The 23,636-nt window shown below is 42.4% G+C and overlaps 1 protein-coding gene across 1 annotated transcript in view; it reads left to right on the plus strand.

Moving 5' to 3' along the window:
* Positions 1–23,636, plus strand: part of LOC122541279 (complement C4-A-like) — a 128,292-nt gene that overhangs the window by 13,748 nt on the left and 90,908 nt on the right. The window contains exons 4-5 of the mRNA XM_043677903.1: positions 17,637–17,707; positions 19,205–19,290. Of these exons, the coding sequence (XP_043533838.1) occupies positions 17,637–17,707; positions 19,205–19,290 (157 nt within the window). The remainder of the gene's footprint in view (positions 1–17,636; positions 17,708–19,204; positions 19,291–23,636) is intronic.

Raw genomic sequence — 23,636 nt, forward strand, 5'->3', positions numbered from 1 at the left:
TGTGTAGTAGACAGTGTGATTCAATGTGTAGTAGACAGTGTGATTCAATGTGTAGCGGACAATGTGATTCAATGTGTAGCAGATAGTGTGATTCAATGTGTAACATACAGTGTGATTCAATGTGTAACATACAGTGTGATTCAATGTGTAGCGGACAATGTGATTCAATGTGTAGCAGACAGTGTGATTCAATGTGTAGCGGACAATGTGATTCAATGTGTAGCAGATAGTGTGATTCAATGTGTAGAGGTAAAAACAATGACTGCAGATGCTGGAAACCAGATTCTGGATCAGTGGTGCTGGAAGAGCACAGCAATTCAGGCAGCATCCGAGGACAGGCAAAATCGACGTTTCGGGCAAAAGCCCCCTGATGAAGGGCTTTTGCCCGAAACGTCGATTTTGCCTGTCCTCGGATGCTGCCTGAATTGCTGTGCTCTTCCAGCACCACTGATTCAATGTGTAGCAGACAATGTGATTCAATGTGTAGCAGACAGTGTGATTCAATGTGTAGCAGACAGTGTGATTCAATGTGTAGCATACAGTGTGATTCAATGCGCAGCAGAGAGTGTGATTCAAGGTGTAGCAGACAGTGTGATTCAATGCGTAGAAGACAATGTGATTCAATGTGTAGCGGACAGTGTGATTCAATGTGTAGCAGATAGTGTGATTCAATGTGTAGTAGACAGTGTGATTCAATCAGTAGCAGACAGTGTGATTCAATGCGTAGAAGACAATGTGAATCAATGTGTAAAGACAATGTGAATCAATGTGTAAAGACAATGTGATTCAATGCGTAGAAGACAATGTGATTCAATGTGTAGCAGACAGTGTGATTCAATGCGTAGAAGACAATGTGATTCAATGTTTAGCAGACAGTGTGATTCAATGTGTAGCATACAGTGTGATTCAATGTGTAGAAGACAGTGTGATTCAATGTGTAGCAGACAGTGTGATTCAAGGTGTAGCAGACAGTGTGATTCAATGTGTAGCAGACAGTGTGATTCAATGTGTAGCAGACAGTGTGATTCCATGTGGATGAGAAGTTGGCTAAAGGATAGGAAACGGAGGGGAGGCATAAATTGGCATTTCTCAGATTGAGACAAATTGAAAGTAGTGTTTCCCAGGAATTGGTGTTTAGATCCTTATTTGTTCTAATTTATATAAATGGGTTGGAGATGGATGTCGTCAGCAAAATCTTGTAATTGGCAGATGATACTAAGCCAGGGAGAATAGCGAATTGTGAGGATGATGCTGAGCAACTTTATTATTTCAGGAAGGTTGTTCAAACCCTGGAAAGAATTCAAACGAGATTTACTCGAAAGATACCAGTAATGAGGGATTTTAGATACAGGGAATGATTAGAAAGATTGGACTTATTCTATTTGGAGAAGCGATGATTAGGAGTTGATAATACATTTTAAGGATTAAATGCGTTTTTCAAATATGTTCAAAAACAGCTTCTTCACACTGCTATCAGACATTTGAATGGATCTCTCAAATGTTAATTCTGATCTCTCTCCCTCTTTCTGGGGCTGCAACACTGTATTCTGTACTCTGTTCTGCTAGCCTAATGCACATTATATGCCGCGATCCGGTAATAGAGCACACAAAACCACACTTTTCACCTTATCTCAGCGCACGTGACAATAATACATCAATCAGTAATGAGGGGTTACATCTTCAAGATTGTCAGCAAGCGAGCTAGGAGGGAGATGAGGAGAAACATCTTTACTCAGAGTTGTTAGGATGTGGATTACGTCATGTGAGAGAATTGTGGAGGCAGATTCCAAGGGACATTTCAAAAGATACAGAGTTGAAAGTATTGAGTTGAGAGGGATACAGAGCCAGGGATGAGGGAGCAATGGTATGGACTGGGAAGCTCTTTTGGGAGCTGATGCAGAAATGTTAGACTGAATGGCCTAGAACCAAAAACTGCACAGCACAGAAATGAGCCCTTCAATTCACGATATTTTGCCAAACCTGACACCAAATGAATCTAATCCCTTCTGCCTGCCATTGGTCTATATCCCTCCATTCATACAGCTATAGAGCCCTACAGCATGGAGACAGACCCTTTGGCTCAAACTGGTCCATGCCAACTAAAATGTCCATCCATGCGAACACCATTTCCCTGCACTTGGCCCATATCCTTCTAATCCTTTCCAATACATGTATTTGTCCAAATGCCTTTTAAATGTTGTTAACGTACCCTCCTCCAACCACTTTTACTGGCTGCTTATTCCATACACGTACTACCCTTTGTGTAAAAAGGTTGTGCCTCAGGTTCCCTTTATTCTTTCCCCTCTATAATCTTAAACTGATGCCCTCTAGTCCTCGATGTCCCAAACCTGGGAAAAAGACTGAGTGCATTCACCCTAACCATGCCTCTCATAGTATTATATACCTCTATAAGGTCTCCCCTCAGTCTCTTACGCTCCAAAGGAAAAAGTCTTAGCTTGTTCAACCTCTCCCTATAACTCAGACACTTGAGTCCAGGCAACATCCTTGTAAATTTCTTCTGCACTCTTTCCAGTTTAACAATATCATTCCTATAACAACATGATCAAACCTGAACACAATACTCCAAGTGCGGCCTCACCAATGCACTGTACAACTGCAACATAACTTCCCAACTTCTAAGCTCAATGCCCTGGCTGATAAAGGCCAGTGTGTCAAAAGCCTTCTTCTCTGCCCTGTCTACCTGTGACTCCACTTTCAGGGAACTGTGAATGTGAACTCCAATGCCCCTCTGTTCCACTACACTCCTTCAGGCCCGATCATTCACCGTGAAACTCCTATCTTGATTCGACTTTCCAAAATGAAAGACCAGACACTTATTCTTTGCCATTTCTCAACCCACTTCCCCAGCTGATCAAGGTCCTGTTACAATTTATGATAACTGTCCTCACTGTCCACAATACCGCCTACTTTAGTGTTACCAATAAAATTACTGTGTCTTGTATATCCTCATCCAAATCATTGAAATAGATAACAAACAATAATGGACTGCTGAGGTACTCCACTACTCACAGGCCTCCAGTTTGACAAGCATCCTTCCATTATTACCCCCTGCTTCCTACCATCAATCCAATATTGTATCCAGTTTACCAGCTTGCCCTTGATTTCCAGAGCAGCCTACCATGTGGAACCTTATCAGAGGCTTTACTGAAATTTCTTGTATATCCTTGTGCTAATCTAAAAGTCCCATTGAGTACCTACAGTGTGGAAACAGGCTCTTCAGCCCAACAAGTCCACACTGACCCTCTGAAGAGTAACCCACCCAGACCCATTCCCCTAGCCTATCATCCTATATTTACCCCCAACTAATGCACCTAACCTACACATCGCTGAACATTATGGATAATTTAGCATGGTCAATTCACCTAACCTGCACATCTTTGGACAATGGGAGGAAGCAAAGCACTCAGAAGAAACCCACACAGACACAGGGAGAATGTGCAAACTCCACACAGTTGCCTGAGATTGGAATCGAACCCGGGTCCCTGGCGCTGTGAGGCAGCAGGCTACCCACTGTGCCACTGTGCTGCCATAAATGCCCTCAGTTTACTGGCCTCCACAATCACGCACGGCAGTGTATTCCAGACTCTTATCAGTCTCTGTGCCAAAAAACCTGACCCTTACGTCTCTTTGAACTTAGCCCCTCTCACCTTCAATTCTTGCCTCCCAGCATTGGACATTTTAACCTTGGGAAAAAGATCCTGACTCTCAGCCCTAACCATGCATCACATAATTTGATAAACTTTTAATAAGTCCCCCCGCAGCCTCTGCCGCTCGAGAGAACAATTGAGCTTTTTTCTAGCCTCTCCTTCGCGGTCAGGCAACATCCTGCCAATCCTCTTCTGGTAAAGCAGTCCTGAAGAAGGGTTATGCCTGAAAGGTTATACTCTTTAAGTACTGTGTGAGCTGCTGTGCTTTTTCCAGTGTTACACTTTATTGACAAAGCCTCTCTATCCTTCCTGTAACTGGCCGACCAGATTTGAATGCAATGCTCTAAGTGTGACCTAAACAAAGCCTTATAAGACTACAACATGACATCTTAATATCTGTACTCATTTTCCCCAGCAATAATTGCAAGCATACCATAGGCCTTCTTTACTACCTTATCTGCTTCTGTGGCCACTTTCAGGAGGCTATGGACTTGAACCCCAAGATCCTTCTCTACATCAGTGCTTTTCAAGGTCCTGCAATTAGCCGCATACTTTTCCTTAACATTTGATCTCCTAAAGTGCAGCATCTCACATTTAACTGGATTAAACTCCATCTGCCGTATCTATTTCCCACTCTATCCATTGACAACCTTCTACACTAACCACATCTCCAATGACCTTTGTATCATCTGCAAACTTATTCACCCACCCATTTACATTTTCATCCAAGTCTTTTATTTATATATGAGTATCACAAACAGCAGAGGTTGTAACATAGATCCCTGCAGAACACCACTAGTCATAGACCTACCCCTTGAGAAAAACCATTCTGCCAACAATCTCTGACTTCTCTGGGCAAGCCAAATCTCAATCCACATGGCCAAATTCATTGTGGATCTCATTGCAGCTTAATGTTCTGGATGAGCTTACCATAAGGGACCTTGTGGAAAGAATTACTGCAATCTATATAAATAACATAATCTACCCTCATCGATCACTTTGTCACTTCCACAAAAAATTTAATCAAGTTAATAAGTCATGACATGCCCATGCTTTTCCAAACGTGCATAACTCCAATCCCTGAGAATTCTCTCGAATAGCATCTCAAAAACTGATGTGAAACTCACCAGTCTATAGTTTTCTGGATTATCCTTATTTCCCTTTTTGAAAAGAGGGCGGCACGGTGGCTCAGTGGTTAGCACTGCTGCCTCACAGCGCCTGAGACCCGGGTTCAATTCCCGCCTCAGGCGACTGACTGTGTGGAGTTTGCTCATTCTCCCTGTGTCTGTGTGAGTTTCCTCTGGGTGCTCCGGTTTCCTCCCACAGTCCAAAGATGTGCAGGTCAGGTGAATTGGCCATTCTAAATTGCCTGTAGTGTTAGGTAAGGAGTAAATGTAGGGGAATGGGTCTGAGTGGGTTGCGCTTCGGCAGGTTGGTGTGGACTTGTTGGGCCGAACGGCCTGTCTCCACACTGTAATGTAATCTAATGTAATTAGCTACCCTCCAGTGGTCCTGGACCTCTCCAGTCGTTAGCAAAGATCTTAGCCTGTAAAATTGCATGAATCGATGTTTCTAAATATTAATTGGTCATAGAGTCATAGAAAATGAAAACAAACCATTTGGTCCAATTCATCCATGCTGACCCAGTTTCCCAAACTAAACTAGTGCCCATTTGCCTGTATTTGGTCCATATCCCTCCAATCCTCTTCTGTCTATGTACCTGTCCAAATGTCTTTGAAATGTTGGTTGGTTGTTCTGCTATAATGCACGTTTGGTCAATGCGAATTCGCAATAATGCAATTGATGAAGCGGGGACACTGTTTGTAAAGTGTGAGCTTTTAAAACATGTGTTGGCTAAAATGCGATTGCATCACCAACTCTTTAAGTGTGATTTTTATATAGCGCAGGGTTGCACAAGAATGCAACCTGCACGTTATAGAAGAACTACCAGAAATTATACCCTCTTCTGCCACTTCCTCTGGCAGCTCATTCCATATATACACCAACATCTGTGAGAAAAAGCTGACCCTTCGAACTCGTAAATCTTTCCCCTCATCTCAAAGAAGGATTCTGGGTAATCAAAGATGGAGGATGGGACAAAATTGTGGCTATAAGAGGTTTTGAGGATTTTGTTCAGTGTTGGGGCTGATTTCCTCAAATTCTAGGAGGAGTAGTTGCTATTTTGTAAACTGTTGCATTGTTTCGAAACTTTGGGAAAGAAGATCAAAGGAAGAAGGGAGACAAAGACAGTGGCCACATGGACATTGACTCATACAGTGAAAGAAACCTACGCTGCTGTCTGACCTAGCAGGAACCTGCACAGCTACTGCCTTTGCTGTCTATTTGCAAGTATCTCTTAACATTGGAGTTTGTTTGAAGAAAAATAAGCAAACAGTGAAATTCACAGCTGAACTTGGAAAAACCTGTGTGTGGGAGCTCACAGCAGGGGAACAGCTTGGTGGCTTTTTAAAGTGCAACATGACCGGTTTTCTAGTGTAAATATACAATAGTAAATAAAGTGAGGTTTTTTATTATATTTTGTTGTTGAGATCTGTCTCTTGATTAAAGTTTAAAAAATATAATGACATAAGTACCAAGCTCGCTTGGAGTGGTGTATTAATATAGTAAGACTGTGCTACTTTCTGGGGCTGTAAATTGTTAACCTGCAAAAATGGCCTTTAATAGAGTGATGTGCCCTTCCTTTTGGATTTGGGAGTTTAAGGAGAGTTTCTATCTTATGTCTGCAAGAAGTGTGTTTGGTTGTGAATCCTATTGGATTGCATGGATTGTTTGGAGTGACAATTAAAAACAATGAGAAATTTACAGAAGTTATGGGGTGTGATGGATGGCAGTTAGCGGGAGGGAGGTAAATCGAAGTTATAGCCAGGTAGTTGGGTGACCTCCAGGACAGGTAGGAAATGGAGGCAGGAAGTGCAGGAGACTCCTGTGGCTAACCCCATCACAAACAAGTATGTTGTTTTGGAAATTGTAGGGAGAGATGGACTTTCAGGGGAATGTAGCACTGATAGGTTTCTGGTACTGAGACTAGCTCTAATGTAATGAGGGATATGCCTGGTTCCAAACGATTGATTGTGATAGGAGACTCCCTAGTCAGATGCACAGGCAGATGGTTCTGCGGCTGATAGCGAGACATTAGAATGATGCACTGCCTCCCTGAAGCCAGGATCGAGGATATCTCAGACAGGCTGCAGAACATCCTCAAAGGGGAGTGGGATCAGCAGGAGGTCATTGTAGACATTGGAACTAATGACATAGGAGGAGAAAAGGACAAGATTCTGAGGACAGAAGTTAGGCAGGAATTTACATAGTAAGTCCTCAAAGGTAGTAATATGTGGATTTCTCACAGTGATACAAGCTAGTGAGAGTAGAAATAGAAGGATAGAGCAGATGCACGGGGCCCAGGGAGACAGTAAGAAAAGTGATCAGCCAGAGACTGGTATAGTGAGGAAAAAGAGTAAGTGAAATAGATAGGGCAGGCAGGTAAACAAAAACAGATCATTCTGCTATAACGTGTATTTCATCAACATGAATTTGCTGTAACATGATCGAATAAGGGATACTCTTTTTCGAAATAATCTAGCTTGTAGATTATCAGGCCGAGGGTGATGGTGAGGGTTGCTTGTCAGTCTGGAGATCTGTGACCAGCAGTGTGCCACGAGGATCGGTGCTGGGTCCGATACTTTTCATCATGTATATAAATGATTTATAAATTCATAAGCTATAGGAGCATAATTGGGCCATTCAGCCTATTGAGTCTGTTCCGCCATTCGATCATGGCTGATATGCCCCGAACCCCTATTTTACTGCCTTCATCCCATAACCCTTCAACCCATTCCCAATTAAAAACCTTTCTAATTCTTCCTCAATCTTACTCATTGTGCCAGCATCCGCCACACTTTGTTGGTGTGAATCTCACAGATTCACAATCTTTTGGGCGAAGTGGTTTCTCCTCAACTCTGTTTTAAATTTGCTAGCCCTTATCCTAAGGTTAGGCCCTCTCTTCCCCACAGGAGGAAACACGTGCTCAAGGTCTACTTTATCTACACTTTTTATCATCTTGATTACTTCAATTTGATGCCCCCTAATTCTTCCAAAATTACAGAGAGTATAGGTCTTAACTGTTTCATCTCTCTTCATATGACAAGCCCCTCATGCCTGGGATCAGTCTTATGAACCTCTTCTGAACTGCCTCCAATGCCACTCCAGATGCGATCTCACCAACAATACTGCCTTACCTTCATATTCTATTCCAATAGCTTTAAAGGCCAACATTCCATTTACTTTTTTTACTATCTGTTGTACCTGCATGTCAGTTCTTTGTGACTCGTGAAGAGGACACCCTGGTCCCTCAGCACCGGAGCACCTCCAAGTCTCTCCCCATTTAGATAAAAGGTCGCCTTCCCCATTTTTTCACCAAAATGTATGACCTTTCACTTCACCATCGGCCACACTTTGGCCCACTCTCCTCACCCATCAACATCCATTTGTGAGGTTCTTTCAAGAACTCTAGTAGATTCGTCAAACATGATTTGACCTTCAGAAAACCATGCTGACTCTGATGGATAGCATTTTGTCTATCCATATGTCCTGATATTGCTTTCTTGATAATTGATCCTCACACTTTCGCAACAACAGACGTTAAACTAAGTGGGATGTAATTTCCCACAAATTGCCCCACTACCTTTTTGAATAACAATGTTACGTGAGCATTTTTCCAATCCACTGGAACCTTTCCCGTGTCCAGGGAACTTTGGAATATTGTAACCAATGGATTTTGAATATTGTAACCAGTATCTCCGCTGCCAGTTCTTTTATTAATCTAGCTTGTAGATTATCAGGCCCAGGGACTTGTCTGCCTGCAATCCTAATAATTTTGCAGATTACCTTTTCCCAATTGATCTTGGTTGTTCTAAGTTCTAACCTTTCTATCACTCTGACTTGCCTGTTCCAACAGGAGTGGTAGGTTTGTCCTCCACAGTGAAAACTGAGGCCAAGCTTGGAGGTATTTTGTTCAGTTTTGGTCACCTTGCTACTGGAAAGAAAGTAGATTAAATTTATAAGGATGTTGTCAGGACTCAACTGTCTGAGTTACAGGGAGAGGTTGAACACGCAAAGAAGTTTTTCTTTAGAATGTAGGATACTGAGGTGGGAACCTTCTAGAAGCGTGTAAGATTATGAGAGACATGGATAAGGTGAATGCACTCAGTCTTTTCACCAGGCTGGTTAATCAAGGACTGGAAGGTATCATTGAATTTTAGAGGAGGAAGAGTAAAAGGGAACATGAAGAATAACTTTTTTACACAGAGATTCACATGTGGAATGAGCTGTCAGTGGAAGTAGTTGAAATGGGTACATTAATATCATTTAAAAGGCATTTGGACAAATACATAGATAGAAAAGCTTAACAGGGAGATGGGCCAAGTGTAGGGAAATGAAGTTTGTATGAATTGATATTTTGGCTGGCATGGACCAGTTTGCACCAAAGGGCCAGTTCCCTTGTTGTAGGATGTTTGACTCTGTGACTCTCAGTATTGATTTAACATCTCTGCTATTTCAGTGTTCCCACTATTAACTCTCTGCTTTCATCTTCCAAGGGACAAACCTTCACCATAGCAACTCTCTCCCTTTTATATAACTACAGAAACTTTGGATGTGAACATAGGAGTTATGGTTAGTAAGTTTGCAGATGACACCAAAATTGGAGGTACAGTGGACAGCAGAGAAGGTTACCTCAGAGTACAACAGGACATTGATCAAGTGGGCCAAAGGGCTTGGACTGACAAATGGAGTTTAAGCTGGACAAATGTGAAGAATTGGAATTTGGATAGGCAAATCAGGGCAGGATGTATACACATAAAGGTAAGATCCTTGGGGGTGCTGCTCAACAAAGAGAACTTGGAGTGCAGGTTTGTGGTTCCTTGAAATTGGAGTTGCAGGTAGATAGGATAGTGAAGAAGACATTTGGTATGCTTTCCTTTATTGGTCAGTGCATTGAGTTTTGAAATGGGGAGTAACAGCTGTACAGGACAGTTTGGTCAGGCCCAAACTGTTTGTTGTTTCAAGTGCTTTGGTCACTTTTTGAATACTGTGTGCAATTCTAGTCTCCTTGCTATAGCAATGATGTGATCAAATTTGAAAGGGTTCAGAAAAGATTTGCATGGATGTTTCCAGGGTTAGAGGGTTCCAGCTATAGACAGAAGTTGGGGTTGTTATCCTTGGAGCATCGGAGGTTTAGGGGTGATCTTATAGAGATTTACAAAATCACGAGGGGCATGGATAGGGTAAGTAGACTTTGCAGCAGTACTACTGACCAAGCTTGTCAGGCACTAAAACAAATAGCTGCTGGAACATGTCTATGATTAGATTAGATTAATTACAGTGTGGAAACAGGCCCTTCGGCCCAACAAGTCCACACCGACCCGCCGAAGCACAACCCACCCATACCCCTACATTTACCCCTTACCTAACACTGCGGGCAATTTAGCATGGCCGATTCACCTGACCTGCACATCTTTGGACTGTGGGAGGAAACCGGAGCACCCGGAGGAAACCCACGCAGACACGGGGAGAATGTGCAAACTCCACACAGTCAGTCGCCTGAGGCGGGAAATGAACCCAGGTCTCTGGCGCTGTGAGGCAGCAGTGCTAACCACTGTGCCACCATGCCGATATGGCTGGTGGTGAGGGAACTGATGAGTGTTAAAAACATACTTGACCTCATCTTTCTCAATCTGCTGGTACAGATGCATCTGTCCATGATGGTATCAATAATAAGAGTGACCACCTCACAGTCCTTTGTGGAAATGAAGCCTTACCTTCACAATGGGAACGTCTTCTATTGTGTTGTCTGGCACTATCATTGTGCTAAATGACAGATTTTGAATAAAACTTGCATCTCAAGACTGGACATTGATGAGGCACTGTGGGCCAACAACAGTAAGAAAATTGTACTCCAGCACAAACTGGAGATTCATGGCCTAGCATATCCCCAGTCAACTCTTACCAACAATCTAGGGATCAACCCTGGGTCAATGGAGAGTTCAGGGTGGCATGACAGGAACAGCACTAAGCATAACTAAAATCAAGGAGTGAATTTGGTAAAGTTACCAAACAAGATTATATGTGACCCCACAAACACCAGATCAGGTCTAATCTTTGATGTCCAGTCATCGAGTCATAGAGATGTACAGCAGGAAGGATTTTGAACAATTAAAGAACTCATTGGATGAGGAGACTCCACAAAGTGAGTGATGGAAGAGCACAGCACCGTTAATGCCAATGTTAATTCAGAAACATTTGCAACAAACTTCAGTTGGAAATACTGAGTGGATGATCTATCTCTGCCTCTGTCCAGTGGCCCCCAGCAAAGCAGATACCAGTCTTCATTCCAGCCCAGTTCAAGGAATGTTTGGAGGCACTTGAAACAACAAACAGTTTGGGCCTGACAACATTTCTGCAATAGTACTGAAGACTTGATCTCCAGAACTTGCCGCAGCCCTAGCAAAGCTGCTCCAGTACAGTTACCACAGTGGAATCTACTCAACAATGTGGAAATTTGTCTACGTATGTCCTGTGCATAACAAAAAGCAGAAGAAATCCAATCCAGCCGATTAGCATCTCAAGACTGGACATTGATGAGGCACTGTGGGCCAACAACAGTAAGAAAATTGTACTCCAGCACAAACTGGAGATTCATGGCCTAGCATATCCCCAGTCAACTCTTACCAACAATCTAGGGATCAACCCTGGGTCAATGGAGAGTTCAGGGTGGCATGACAGGAACAGCACTAAGCATAACTAAAATCAAGGAGTGAATTTGGTAAAGTTACCAAACAGGATTATATGTGATTCTGGATTAGTGGTGCTGGAAGAGCACAGCAGTTCAGGCAGCATCCAAGGAGCTTCGAAATCGACGTTTCGGGCAAAAGCCCTTCACCCCACAAACACCAGATCAGATCTAATCTTTGATGTCCAGTCATCGAGTCATAGAGATGTACAGCAGGAAGGATTTTGAACAATTAAAGAACTCATTGGATGAGGAGACTCCACAAAGTGAATGATGGAAGAGCACAGCACCGTTAATGCCAATGTTAATTCAGAAATATTCGCAACAAACTTCAGTTGGAAGTACTGAGTGGATGATCCATCTCTGCCTCTGTCCAGTGGCCCCCAGCAAAGCAGATACCAGTCTTCATTCCAGCCCAGTTCACTCCATATGATATCAAAGAATGTTTGGAGGCACTTGAAACAACAAAAAGTTTGGGCCTGACAACATTTCTGCAATAGTACTGAAGACTTGGTCTCCAGAACTTGCCGCAGCCCTAGCAAAGCTGCTCCAGTACAGTTACAACACTGGAATCTACTCAACAATGTGGAAATTTGTCTACGTATGTCCTGTGCATAACAAAAAGCAGAAGAAATCCAATCCAGCCGATTATCGCCCTATCAGTCTCCGCTCAATTATCCGGAAAGTGATGGAAGGGGTCATCAACAGTGCTATCAAACAGCACCTGCTCAGCAACTACCTGCTCAGTGATGCTCAGTTTGGGTTCCACCAGGGCCACTCAGCTCCTGACCTCATTACAGCCCTGGTTTCACACATGAACAAAAATGCTGAATTCCAGCAGTGAGGTGAAAGTGATTGTCTTTGAGATCAAGGCCTCATTTGACCAAGTAAAGCTTCAAGGAATCCACAGCTTCAAGGATGCTGTTGCATCCACCTCCACCACCTCCTATCATGGTGAAATCTAGACACTTACCACCTTATATTTAAAAATATATCATCTCCTTTAAATTACCCTCTTTTACCTTAAACCTGTACCCCCTTGTAAGTGCCATTTCTTCCCTGGCGAAAGAAAGACTCCGTCAATCTGTTCTATCCACACCTCTCATAATATTGTAGACGATAATCAAGCTCGTTCATTATCCTGTGATATTCAAGTGAAAACAAGTTACGTTGGTCCAATCGCTCCTCACTATTAATGCTGCCCAAACGTGGGGCCCTCTCCAAAAACCTCCACATCCTCCCGGCAGTGTGATTAGATTAGATTAGATTCCCTATAGAATGGAAACAGGCCCTTTGGTCCAACAAGTCTGCACTGACCCTCTGAAGAGTAACCCACCCAGACCCATCCCACTACCCTGTATTTACTCCTGATTAATGCACCTAATGCAATGGGAAATTTAGCACAGCCAATTCACCTGACCTTGGACTGTGGGAGGAAACTGGAGCAAACCCACGCAGACACGGGGAGAACACGCAAACTCCACACACAGTCACCCGTGACAGCAATCGAACCAGGGTCGCTGGCACTGTGAGGCAGCAGTGCTAACCACTGAACGACCATGTGATGATAAGGACGATACACAGGATTCAAAATGTGGCCCAGCTGAAGTTCTAAACCAATGCATCGTGACTTGCCAATTTTTATGCACTATGCCCTGACCAATGAAGGCAAGCATGCCATATGCCTTCTTGATCAGCTCATCCGCTTGTGGTGCCCCTTTCAAGGAACTACGCACCTGTACACCTAGATTCCTCTGTGTGTTGATGCGACTAAGAATTCTGCCATTACAGTATACTTCCATGTTAGAGCTTCCAAAATGTATCACTTTGTCCTGATGAAACTCCACTTGCCATTTTTCTGCCAAACTCTAACCGTAGCTCCAATCTACATACCATCTGCAAACTTATTCATCAGACCACTTATATTATCCTCCAATTTATTTCTATCTATTACAAACAACTGGGGACCAAGCACTGATTCCTGTGGAATACCACTTGTCACTGATCTCGAGACAGAAAACACTCCTCTACCGCTACTCTATCTTGTAAGCCAATGATGCATTTATCTTTCCACCTCAGCACAGATCATGTGTGACTTTACCTTTTGTATCGGCCTGCTACGAGGGACCTTGTCAAAGATCTTGATCCATATAGACAGCATCTACAGCCTTTCTCTCTGTAATCATCTTTGTCACTTCCTCAAAACCTCAAACAGTACTTCCTGCACAAAGCCACATTTATTGCTCATAAGTTCATACTTTTCAAAATGTGAATAAATCCTATCCCAAAGAATTTCCCTAATAATCAACCCTGATAAGTGTGAAGTGACGCACTTTGCAAGAACAAGCAAGATGCATGTCCTTGGCCTCCTCCATCGCCAGACCATAGCAACACGACTGCTGGAGGAAGAGCGCCTCACCTTCCGCCTAGGAACCCTCCAACCACAAGGGATGAACTCAGATTTCTCCAGTTTCCTCATTTCCCCCTGTTCCTTGGATGCTGCCTGACCTGCTGCGCTTTTCCAGCAACACATTTTCAGCATTAAGCAAGTCCAGTCAATATAAGGGAAGTTATAAATGCCCACCTGAACAACCCTGTTGTTTTTACAGTTTTCCACAATTTGTCCACATATCTGTTTCTCGATCACCCACAGGCTGTTCCGAGGCCTGCAGTACAATCAAATCAAAGTAATTGCACCCTTTGTATTCCTGAGTTTTAACCATATTGACCTCTCTGGATGGGCCAACAAAGTATCCTCTCTCAGTGCACCAAGGTAGGTGATAGTGGACAGTGAAGAAGATTATCTCGGCCTACAACAGGAACTTGATCAGATGGGCTAATGGGCCGAGGAGTGGCAGATGGAGTTTACTTTATAGAGTCATAGAACTGTGCAGCATGGAAACAGACTTTTTGGTCCAACACAGATATCAGAAATAAATGAGCCTCCATTTGCGTGAATAAATTATCCCTTTATACCTTCCTGCTCTCACCTTAAACCAATGCCTTCTAGTTTTGGACTCTCCACCACGGGAAAAAAGATCTATTTACCTTATAAATAAAATCATAGAATCCCTTGCTTGCAAACAGCTCATTAGCCCCAACAAGTCCACACCAACCCTCGAAGAAGTATCCCACCAAGGACCCTATTACTTCACATTTCCCCTGACTAATGCACCGAACCCACACATCCCTGAATGCTATGGGCAACTTAGTGTCACCAATTCACCTAACCCGCACATCTTTGAACCACGGGAGGAAAACGGAGTACCTGGAGGAAACCCACACAGACAGGTGCTGGGTGCCTATGTGCTGTAAGGCAGTAGTGCTAACCACTGAACCACCATGCCACCCATGCCTCTTTTACAAACCTTTACAAGGTCACCCCTCAGCCTCAGATGCTCCAGGGAAAATAGTCCCAGTCTAGATGAGGTGTTGTATTTTGGTAAGGCAGACTGGGGCAGTATTTACAGTATACAGCTAATTGTTGGCTACTGGGAATATTGCTGAACAAAGAGACTTAGGGGTCCAGGTGCATAGTTCTTTGAAAACGGAGTTGCAGGTAGACAGGATGGTGAAGACATTGTTTGGCACACCCCTTTATTTGTCAGAAGACTAAGTATTGAAGTTGGGATGTCATGTTGTGTCAGCATAGGGCATTTTTAAGGCCACTTTTAGAATACCACAAACAATTTTGCTTGCCCTTTTATAGGAATGGTGTTTAACAGGAAGGATGTTGTTAAGCTTGTGAAGGTGCCTAAAAGATTTACAAGGATGCCGCTGGGACTGCAGGGTTTGAGCTATAAGAAGAGCATGAATAGGCGAGACTTTTTTCCCCTGGAGCGTCAAAGGCTGAGAAGTGACCTTAAAGATGTTTATAAAACATGAGGGGCAGAGATAAGGTGAATAGCTAAGGTATTTTTCCTCAGGTTGGGAGGTCAAAACTACAGGTTTAAGGTGAGGGGGAAAGATTTCAACTGGACCTAAGAGGCAATCTTTTACTCAGAGGGTGGTGCGTATATGGAACAAACTGCCAGAGGAAGTGGTAGAGGTGGGTACAATTACAATGAAGGGTTACATGGATAGGGTTAGGGGTGGGTTGTGTGATAGGCCGAATGGCCTCCTTCCACATTATGGATTTTAGAAAAGATCAACCTCATTTTTTTTCCCTTCATCTAGTTCAGATGTATCATGCTTGATTCCCACAGTCTGACTTTTGGTATATATTCGGGGTAGGGGGTGACAAGAACTGCCTATTAAGTTACCACCTGCCACTCTGAAAAAGAATATCTATGAATTCTTGCTCTCGGTTTCCAATTCTTAATACAGACCCAGGTCTTTTTCCATTGCATAATAATGCCTTGTGTAAAACTTTACCAAAAATATATGCAAAAATATGATAACACCACAAACACTGGTTATGACTTATCTACTGCTTATGCCCGAAAAGAAATCACACTCTAGTCAGCTTTATACATATTATATTCGTAAATCTATGTTAATCTATAAAATTGTGTTGAGATTTTCTAAGCTTCGTGTTATCACATCCTTCATAATACTTTTGAACAATTCCCGCATTTTTTGACAATCGGATGACATTTTATACCCTACAATCTGCTGGGATTCTTACAAAATATAATGAATGTAAGATGATAACAATCAGCTATCTCCATGGTCACATCCATTAGATGGATTGTAGATTGCCAGAATGCCAGCACACTTGTTTATTGTGTGTGTCTAAGTGTGTGTGTCTCAGTGTGTGTGTGCGTGTGCACATGCGGGCCTGAGTGTTTTTCAGCAATAAGAGTCACAGAGTCATTGAGAATACAGCACGGAAACAGACCATTCGGTCAAGCTCATCCATGCTGACCAGATATCCTACTCTAATCTAAAACTATTTGCCAGCACTTATCCCTCAAAACCCTTCCTATGCATGTACCCAGCCAGATGCCTCTTAAATGTTGCAATTGTACTAGCCTCCACCACATCCTCTGGCAGCTCATTCCATACACACACCACCCTCTGCATGAAAAACTTGACCCTTACGTTCCTTTGATATCTTTTTCCGCTCACCCTAAACCTATGCCCTCTAGTTCTGGACTCCCAGGGAAAAGACATTATCTGTTTACCATATCCATGCACTTCATGATTTTATAAATCTCCATAAAAGTGCCTCCGCTGCTCCAGAGGAAACAGCCTCAGACTATTCAGCCTCTCACTACAGCTCAAATCCTCTAACCCTGGCAACATCACAACACCTTTCTGATTGAGGGAGACCAGAATTGCAGGTAATATTCTGAACCAATATCCTGTACAGTCGCAACATGACCTCGCAACTCCAATATTGAATGCTCTGACCAAGAAAGGCAAGCATACCGAATACATTCCTCACTATCCTATCCATCTGCAACTCCACTTTCAAGAAACAATTAACTTTCACTCCAATGTCTCTTTGTTCAGCAACATTCCCCAGGACCTTACCATTAAGCGTATAAGTCGTGCCTTGATTTGCCTTTCCAAAATGCAGCGCTTCACATTTTTCTAAATTAACCTCCATCTGCACTCCTCAGCCCATTGGCCGATCTGATCTAACCCTCTTTGTTGTCCACTACACCTCCAATTTCGGTGTCATCTGCAAACTTACTAACTATGTTCACATCAAATTATTTATGTAAATGACAAAAAGTAGTGGACTCAGCACTGGTCCTTGTGGAACATCACTGGTCACAGGTCTCCAGTCTGAAAAGCAACCCTCCATCACCAGCCTCTGTCTTCTACCTGCGAGCCAGTTCTGTATCCATATGGTTAGTTCTCATGATCTTCCATGTGATCTAATCTTGCTAACCAGTCTATCATGATTGTGTGTACATTAGCCAAAGCAAATGCTGGCTAAAGACAGGAAAGAGCATCAATACAGAAAAGGGCAAGAAAGCCAAAAGGTATTAAAAATAGATAGAATAGTTACACAAATCTGATCTGCAATGACCAAAGGTCATCTTTCATATCATATTTGATAATATTGCAATGCCAATTATAACATAACATTATTGGGAAGATGGGATTTAATTCCGTTTATTTTAGATAGAATCAAGTTTTTAAAAAAATGTCCAATTGCTCCTGAATAATTAAATGAATTAATTAATCTTTCTTCTATTCATTTACAGTAATGTACAGAATTTTTACGCTGGATCACTACATGAGACCAGTAAATGATAAACTGAGGGTTTCTATATACGTAAGTAAACTACAGTTTGGAGAGGAAAAAGTACTGTGGGTGCTCGAAATCAATTAAAAAAAGACAAAATTGCTGGAAAAGCTCAGTCAGTCTGGCATCATTTGTGGAGAGAAAGTAGATTTAATATTTTGGGTCAAGTGACCTTTCTTCAGAACTTATTTCGCTGGGAAAAGTTTGGTGTATAAGCTGAAATGGGCAGAGGAGAGTAGAAAATGATAAGCAGAGTTGGAGCCCAGAGAAAGAGGAACAATTGGATAGACAAATGAATGGGTTTGCGATAATGAATGATTTACAAATAGGGACCATTAGTGGCTGAAAAAGAGTTGTTTGAGTGAGCAACCCATGCATGTCTGGTGTGTGGGGAAATTGGTTCAGGACATGGAAAAAGTTGCTCAGCACTAAAACTGTTGAACTCTAACTTGACTCCGGAAGGTTGCAGTGTTTCCAAGCAGGAAATGAGGCATTTTTCTTCCAGCTTGCACTGAGTTTCGCTAGAGCACTGCAGCATGCCCAAGTCAGAGATGTTGGTCAATGCGGTACAGTCAGTTCTGAAAAAGGGTGACTGGATCCAAAATGCTAACTGCTTTCTCTGCACAGATGCTACCAGACCTGCTGAGATTTTCTAGCAAATTGTATTTTTCTTTACAATCTTGGCAAATGTGAGGTGATGCATTTTGGAACATTCAATTCAAAAACAAACTATACAGTAAATGGAAAAGTCCTGGGCAAAATTGATCTACAGAGAGATCTGGGCGTTCAGGTCTATTGTTCCCTGAAGGTGGTAATGCAGGTCAAAAGAGTGGTCAAGAAGGCGTATGGCATGCTTTACTTATTGGACGGAGTATTGAGTACAAGAGTTGGCAGGTTACGTTACAGTTGTATAAGACCTCAGTTCAGCTGCATTTATTGGAAGTGGAGTATACGAAACTAATGGGGTTTGCAGACAGGAAAGATATAGGGAGAAACTGTGTCTCTTTCAAATTAACAGTATAGGTGACATCCATTTTCTGAATTGTTTGCTCAGGCAATGCCTCAACCAACCAAATGTATTGCATTTGGTTTTAAATTGAACAAATCTTGGCAATTAACTGTCAGTCATAATTACCTGTGTAGTCTCCATAGCAACGTTTCTACCGTTCAGAGTCAATTTTCATGTACTCTGTTCTCATACAGAATCTGTGCTATGTTTTCCCCATTTAGTGGATGATTGCAAGATGCAATGTTTCAACAAAATGTGTCTTTTTTCCCACAAAGTTCATGCTCTACACTGTGAAATGATGATTTGGAATATTTTGAACCTGTTATTGTTAAAAAAAAGGTATTGCCAAAATGGTGTAATGTTGTATACTGTTTCCTGACAGAATGTGTGACTTTAACATTATCAATTTGTCTTGATAACAAAAGCTGACCACCCAATATGTGAGCCCCTCCCTTGAGCAACTGTGATCAAGATTTGTGGTTTCACAATGAATCTATTTTGGCTTTTTTATGTACCAGAACTCTCGCAACATGCAACTCATGGCTGCTAACTGGATGTCAGAGAAAATGAAATTGCTCCGCACAAAAATCCCTGATATTGAAGAGTAAGTTATTAACATATTTCATTTCACGTAAGGGTGGGGAGATGCACTTATGCAGGACAGACAAGAGAAAACATGATCTGTAGCAGGACCCTTGGAAGCACTGAAGATTATATTTACTCACTGGTATGAATGCCCACAGCCTTATTTCAGCAGGGCAGGTTGATAAAATAGTTCAGAAGATCTATTTAATACTTGCCTTCATATGCTGAGGTATGGGGTTCAAAAGCAGGTAGGATATCCTGGAGCTGCATAAAATGCTAGTTAGGCCATAAATAGAGTGGCCTTACTACACAGTAAGTCCAACCTCATGATGTAAGTGGTTTGTCCAACTTTCTCTGCAGAGTCCTCCAACCTTGATATTGAATAGGATTTCGATTTAGTCACTGCATTGACCTTCCGACAATCCACACAAAATCGTTGAGTCCCACCAGGTTTGGAAACTAACACGATTGGCAAACTCCACCCACTCTAACTTGGTTTGATGATGTCTTCCTTCCACTTCCCTCTGGACCTGTGTGGCTCTGAGAGGATTAAGCCTGTACGGGTGTTGTTTTATCGGAACAGCATTCCCTACTTCCACCTCACGCACAATAGCATTAGTCTTCCCTACCTTATTCCTGCACAAGTCCTCATACAGCTGCAACAAACCATTCAACTCTGTTCTTTGCTCCTGAGATAGATAGCTCACTAAGCTATCTATTCCTCAAGGACTTCCCCGTTATTCACCTCATATTGAGGCACTTCAAATCCATGTCACTTGGATTTGATTCCCCACCCTGTGGGGCAACAACTAACACGTGTTGCTCCAGTTCTCTGTCTGTAGTATACTAAGGGTTTCAACACACTCACATGACATACCTGATACAACTTTCTTTCCATCCGGCATCTTTACCAGATAGTTTACCTGACTCAACATCTCCTCAATTTGAGAGGGACTACTAAACTTGGTTTGGGAGGGATCTCCTACAACTGGGTACAACAATTATATGTCATCCCCTTGGGAAAACATTGGAATTTTAGAGTTTTAATCTGTCTCCTGCTTTGTTCTATGCTGTTCCCTCTTCAGGTGCTGTTTAGCTAACCCACCTAAGTTTAATCTCTCCCTCAGCTCAGATACGTAATCCAAGTGTGAAGTCTCCGACTTCAGTCCGATCAATTTTTCATTAATTGGTTTCAAATGTCCTCTCACTTCATGTCAAAATGTTAACTCAAGGGGACTAAACTGAGTAGATTAATTTGGGACACGTCTAATGGCACAATAGGAATGGGATACCTTCATCCCAATCATTTTGGTAATCCTGACAGTACACTCTTAACATGTTTTTCATGGTCCGATGCTATCTTTCCAAGGCTTCCTGAAATTCAGGATGGAATGCAATTGTTTCAAAGTGCTGTATGCTTAAAGTATCCATGACATCCGGTAAATTAAGTTCTTCCATTAAATACATACTTTGTGAATCAGCGACCTCCTTGAGAGCAGTGGGAGTAATGTTCAGTTCTGATCTCTTCATTACAGGAATGATGTGGAAGCTTTAGAGACAGTGCAGAGGAGTTTTACCAGGACGCTGCCTGGACTAGAGAGCATGTCATATGAAGGAAGGTTGAGGGAGCGAAGCCTTTTTCTTAAAGGAGCAAAGAAGGGTTAGAGATGTGGAAGATGATGAGAGGCATAGATGGAGAGAGACTCCTTCCCAGAATAGAAATGGCTATCAAGAGGGGGCATAATTTTAAGGTGATTGGACGAAGGTTTAGGGGAGATGTCATAGGTTGGTTCTTGACACAAAGAGTGCTGGGTGAGTGGAATGCACTGTCAACAGTGGTAATAGAGTCCAATATATTAGGGACATCTAAGCGACTCTTGTTTAGGCACATGAATGATAGTAAAATGAAGGTTATGTAAGTTAGTTTGATCTCAGAGCAAGATAATAGATCAGCACAACATCACGGGCCGAAGGGCCTGTACTGTGGAGTACTGTTCTATGATCTATGTTCTATGCTGTAATTATATTTGAGAAGATGTTTCATACAAGTAATTAAAATCACGAATAGAATCAAAGAATCATACAGTTCTGAAACAGACTCTTCGATCCAACTCATCCATGCCAACCAAACTAAACTAGTCCCATTTGCCTGGACTTGGCCTATATCCCTCTGAACCTTTCTTATTCATGTACCTGTCCAAATGTCTTTCGAATGTTGTAACTATACCTGCAGCTACTACTTCCTCTGTCAGTTCATTCCACGTGCGAACCACCCCAGTATGAAAAAGTTATCCCTCAGGTCCCTTTTAAATCTTTCTCTTCTCAGTTAAAAATATCCCCTATAGTTTTGAGCTCCCTTACCCTAGGGAAAAGACCACTGCTATTCACCTTATCTAAGCCCCTCATAATATTATAAACCTTGATAAAGTCATCCCGCAATCTTCTATGTATCTGTGAAAAACGTCCCAGGTTATCCAGCCTCTCCTTAAACTTGCAGTCCCAGTAACATTCTTCTAAATATTTTCTGCATCTTAATCCTGAATGCTGAGGAAAAGGAGGAAGAATTGTGCATTTGTGCAAGGGGCTAGAAGGTGTGGATTGAAGGTGGGTGTCACATGAAGCTTTGACAGCATTCATGACTTTGCAGTTTACAATTGGGTTGTGGAATGTACTGCCTAAGCCTGCTTGAGGAAAGTTCATTCAAAGCACAAAATTAGGAATTGAGTAAATTGATGAGCTCTTGCAACAGATATACATTGCACTGGTGAGGCCTCATCTGGAATACTGTATACAGTATTAGTCAGCCAATTTAAGGAGGGATAAAGGCCCATAGTCTTAAGAGACCACAAGGCTGCTCTCTCATTAAAAAGAGAGATGACTGGTGGTAGTTTGACCTGAGGGCCATCGTGCTTCTGGAGAGGTTATAGTTTGAGAAAGTGAATCTTTCACAGCAGCCTCAACCAGTATCAGAACTGAGACCATGCTGTTACTATCATTTTCCAATGTAAACCAGTGGTCTAGCCAACAGAGCTAACAAATCCCATTATTAAGTGATTGAAATTCATTGGAAGTGGTTCAGTGCAGTTAGGCTTATAGAGTCATAAAGCTGTACAACATGGAAACAGACCCTTCTGTCCAACTCACCAGATATACCAAATAAATCTAATCCCATTTGCCATCACTTGGCCCATATCACTGTAAACCCTTCCTATTCAAATACCCATCCAGATGCCTTTTAAATGTTGCAATTGTACCAGCCTCCTCCACTTCATCTCACCACTTATTCCATACACACACCATCCTCTGCATGAAAAATGTGCCCCTTATTTCCCTTTTAAATGCCTATGCCCTCTTCAGCCTCTCCCTATAGCTCACACCCATTGTCCCTAACCATGCCACTCATGATATTATCAACCTCTCAAAGATCACCCCTCAGCCTCTGGCACTCCAGGGAAAATTGTTCCAGCCTCTTCACTCTCTGCCCTTCAACCCTGGCAACATTCCTGTAAACCTCTTCTGGACCTTTTCAAGTTTCACAACATCCTTCCTATGGCACAGAGACCAGAATTGCATGCAGTATTCCAATAGTGGCCTCACCAATATCCTGTACAGCTGCAACATGACCTCCCAATCCTATACTCAATGCACTTGTCAGTAAAGGCAATCATATCAAACGCCTTCTTCACTGTCCTATCTACCTGCGATCCCACTTCCAAGGAACTATGAACCTGCACTCTAAGGTCTTTTTGTTCAACAAAGCTCCCCAGCACCTTACTATTAAGTGTTTCAGTCCTCCCCGATTTTTCTTTCCAAACTCACATTTATCTAAATTAAATTTCAACTATCCCTCCTCAGCCCGCTGGTCCATCTGATCAAGATCCCTTTGTTCTCTGTGGTAATCTTTTTACAGAAGTTCTAACTGAATAATACCTTCAAAAAATATTTTCTCTTTTGGTCATATGTTCCACAGATTCAGATTTAGTCCATTGGAATTTATATGCATTGGAGCCAATGCAACTGAAACATAACAAATCCCGAGAAGTGTGCACGTTACCGATGTAGGGAGGAAATATTTTATTACATAGAACATAGAACATAGAACATAGAAGAATACAGCACAGTACAGGCCCTTCGGCCCTCGATGTTGCGCCGATCCAAGCCCACCTAACCTACACTAGCCCACTATCCTCCATATGGCTATCCAATGCCCGCTTAAATGCCCATAATGAGGGAGAGTCCACCACTGCTACTGGCAGGGCATTCCATGAACTCACGACTCGCTGAGTAAAGAACCTACCCCTAACATCTGTCCTATACCTACCCCCCCCCCCTTAATTTAAAGCTATGCCCACTTGTAATAGCTGA

The sequence above is a fragment of the Chiloscyllium plagiosum genome, chromosome 37 (assembly GCF_004010195.1).
Source record: "Chiloscyllium plagiosum isolate BGI_BamShark_2017 chromosome 37, ASM401019v2, whole genome shotgun sequence".
Taxonomy (NCBI): domain Eukaryota; kingdom Metazoa; phylum Chordata; class Chondrichthyes; order Orectolobiformes; family Hemiscylliidae; genus Chiloscyllium; species Chiloscyllium plagiosum.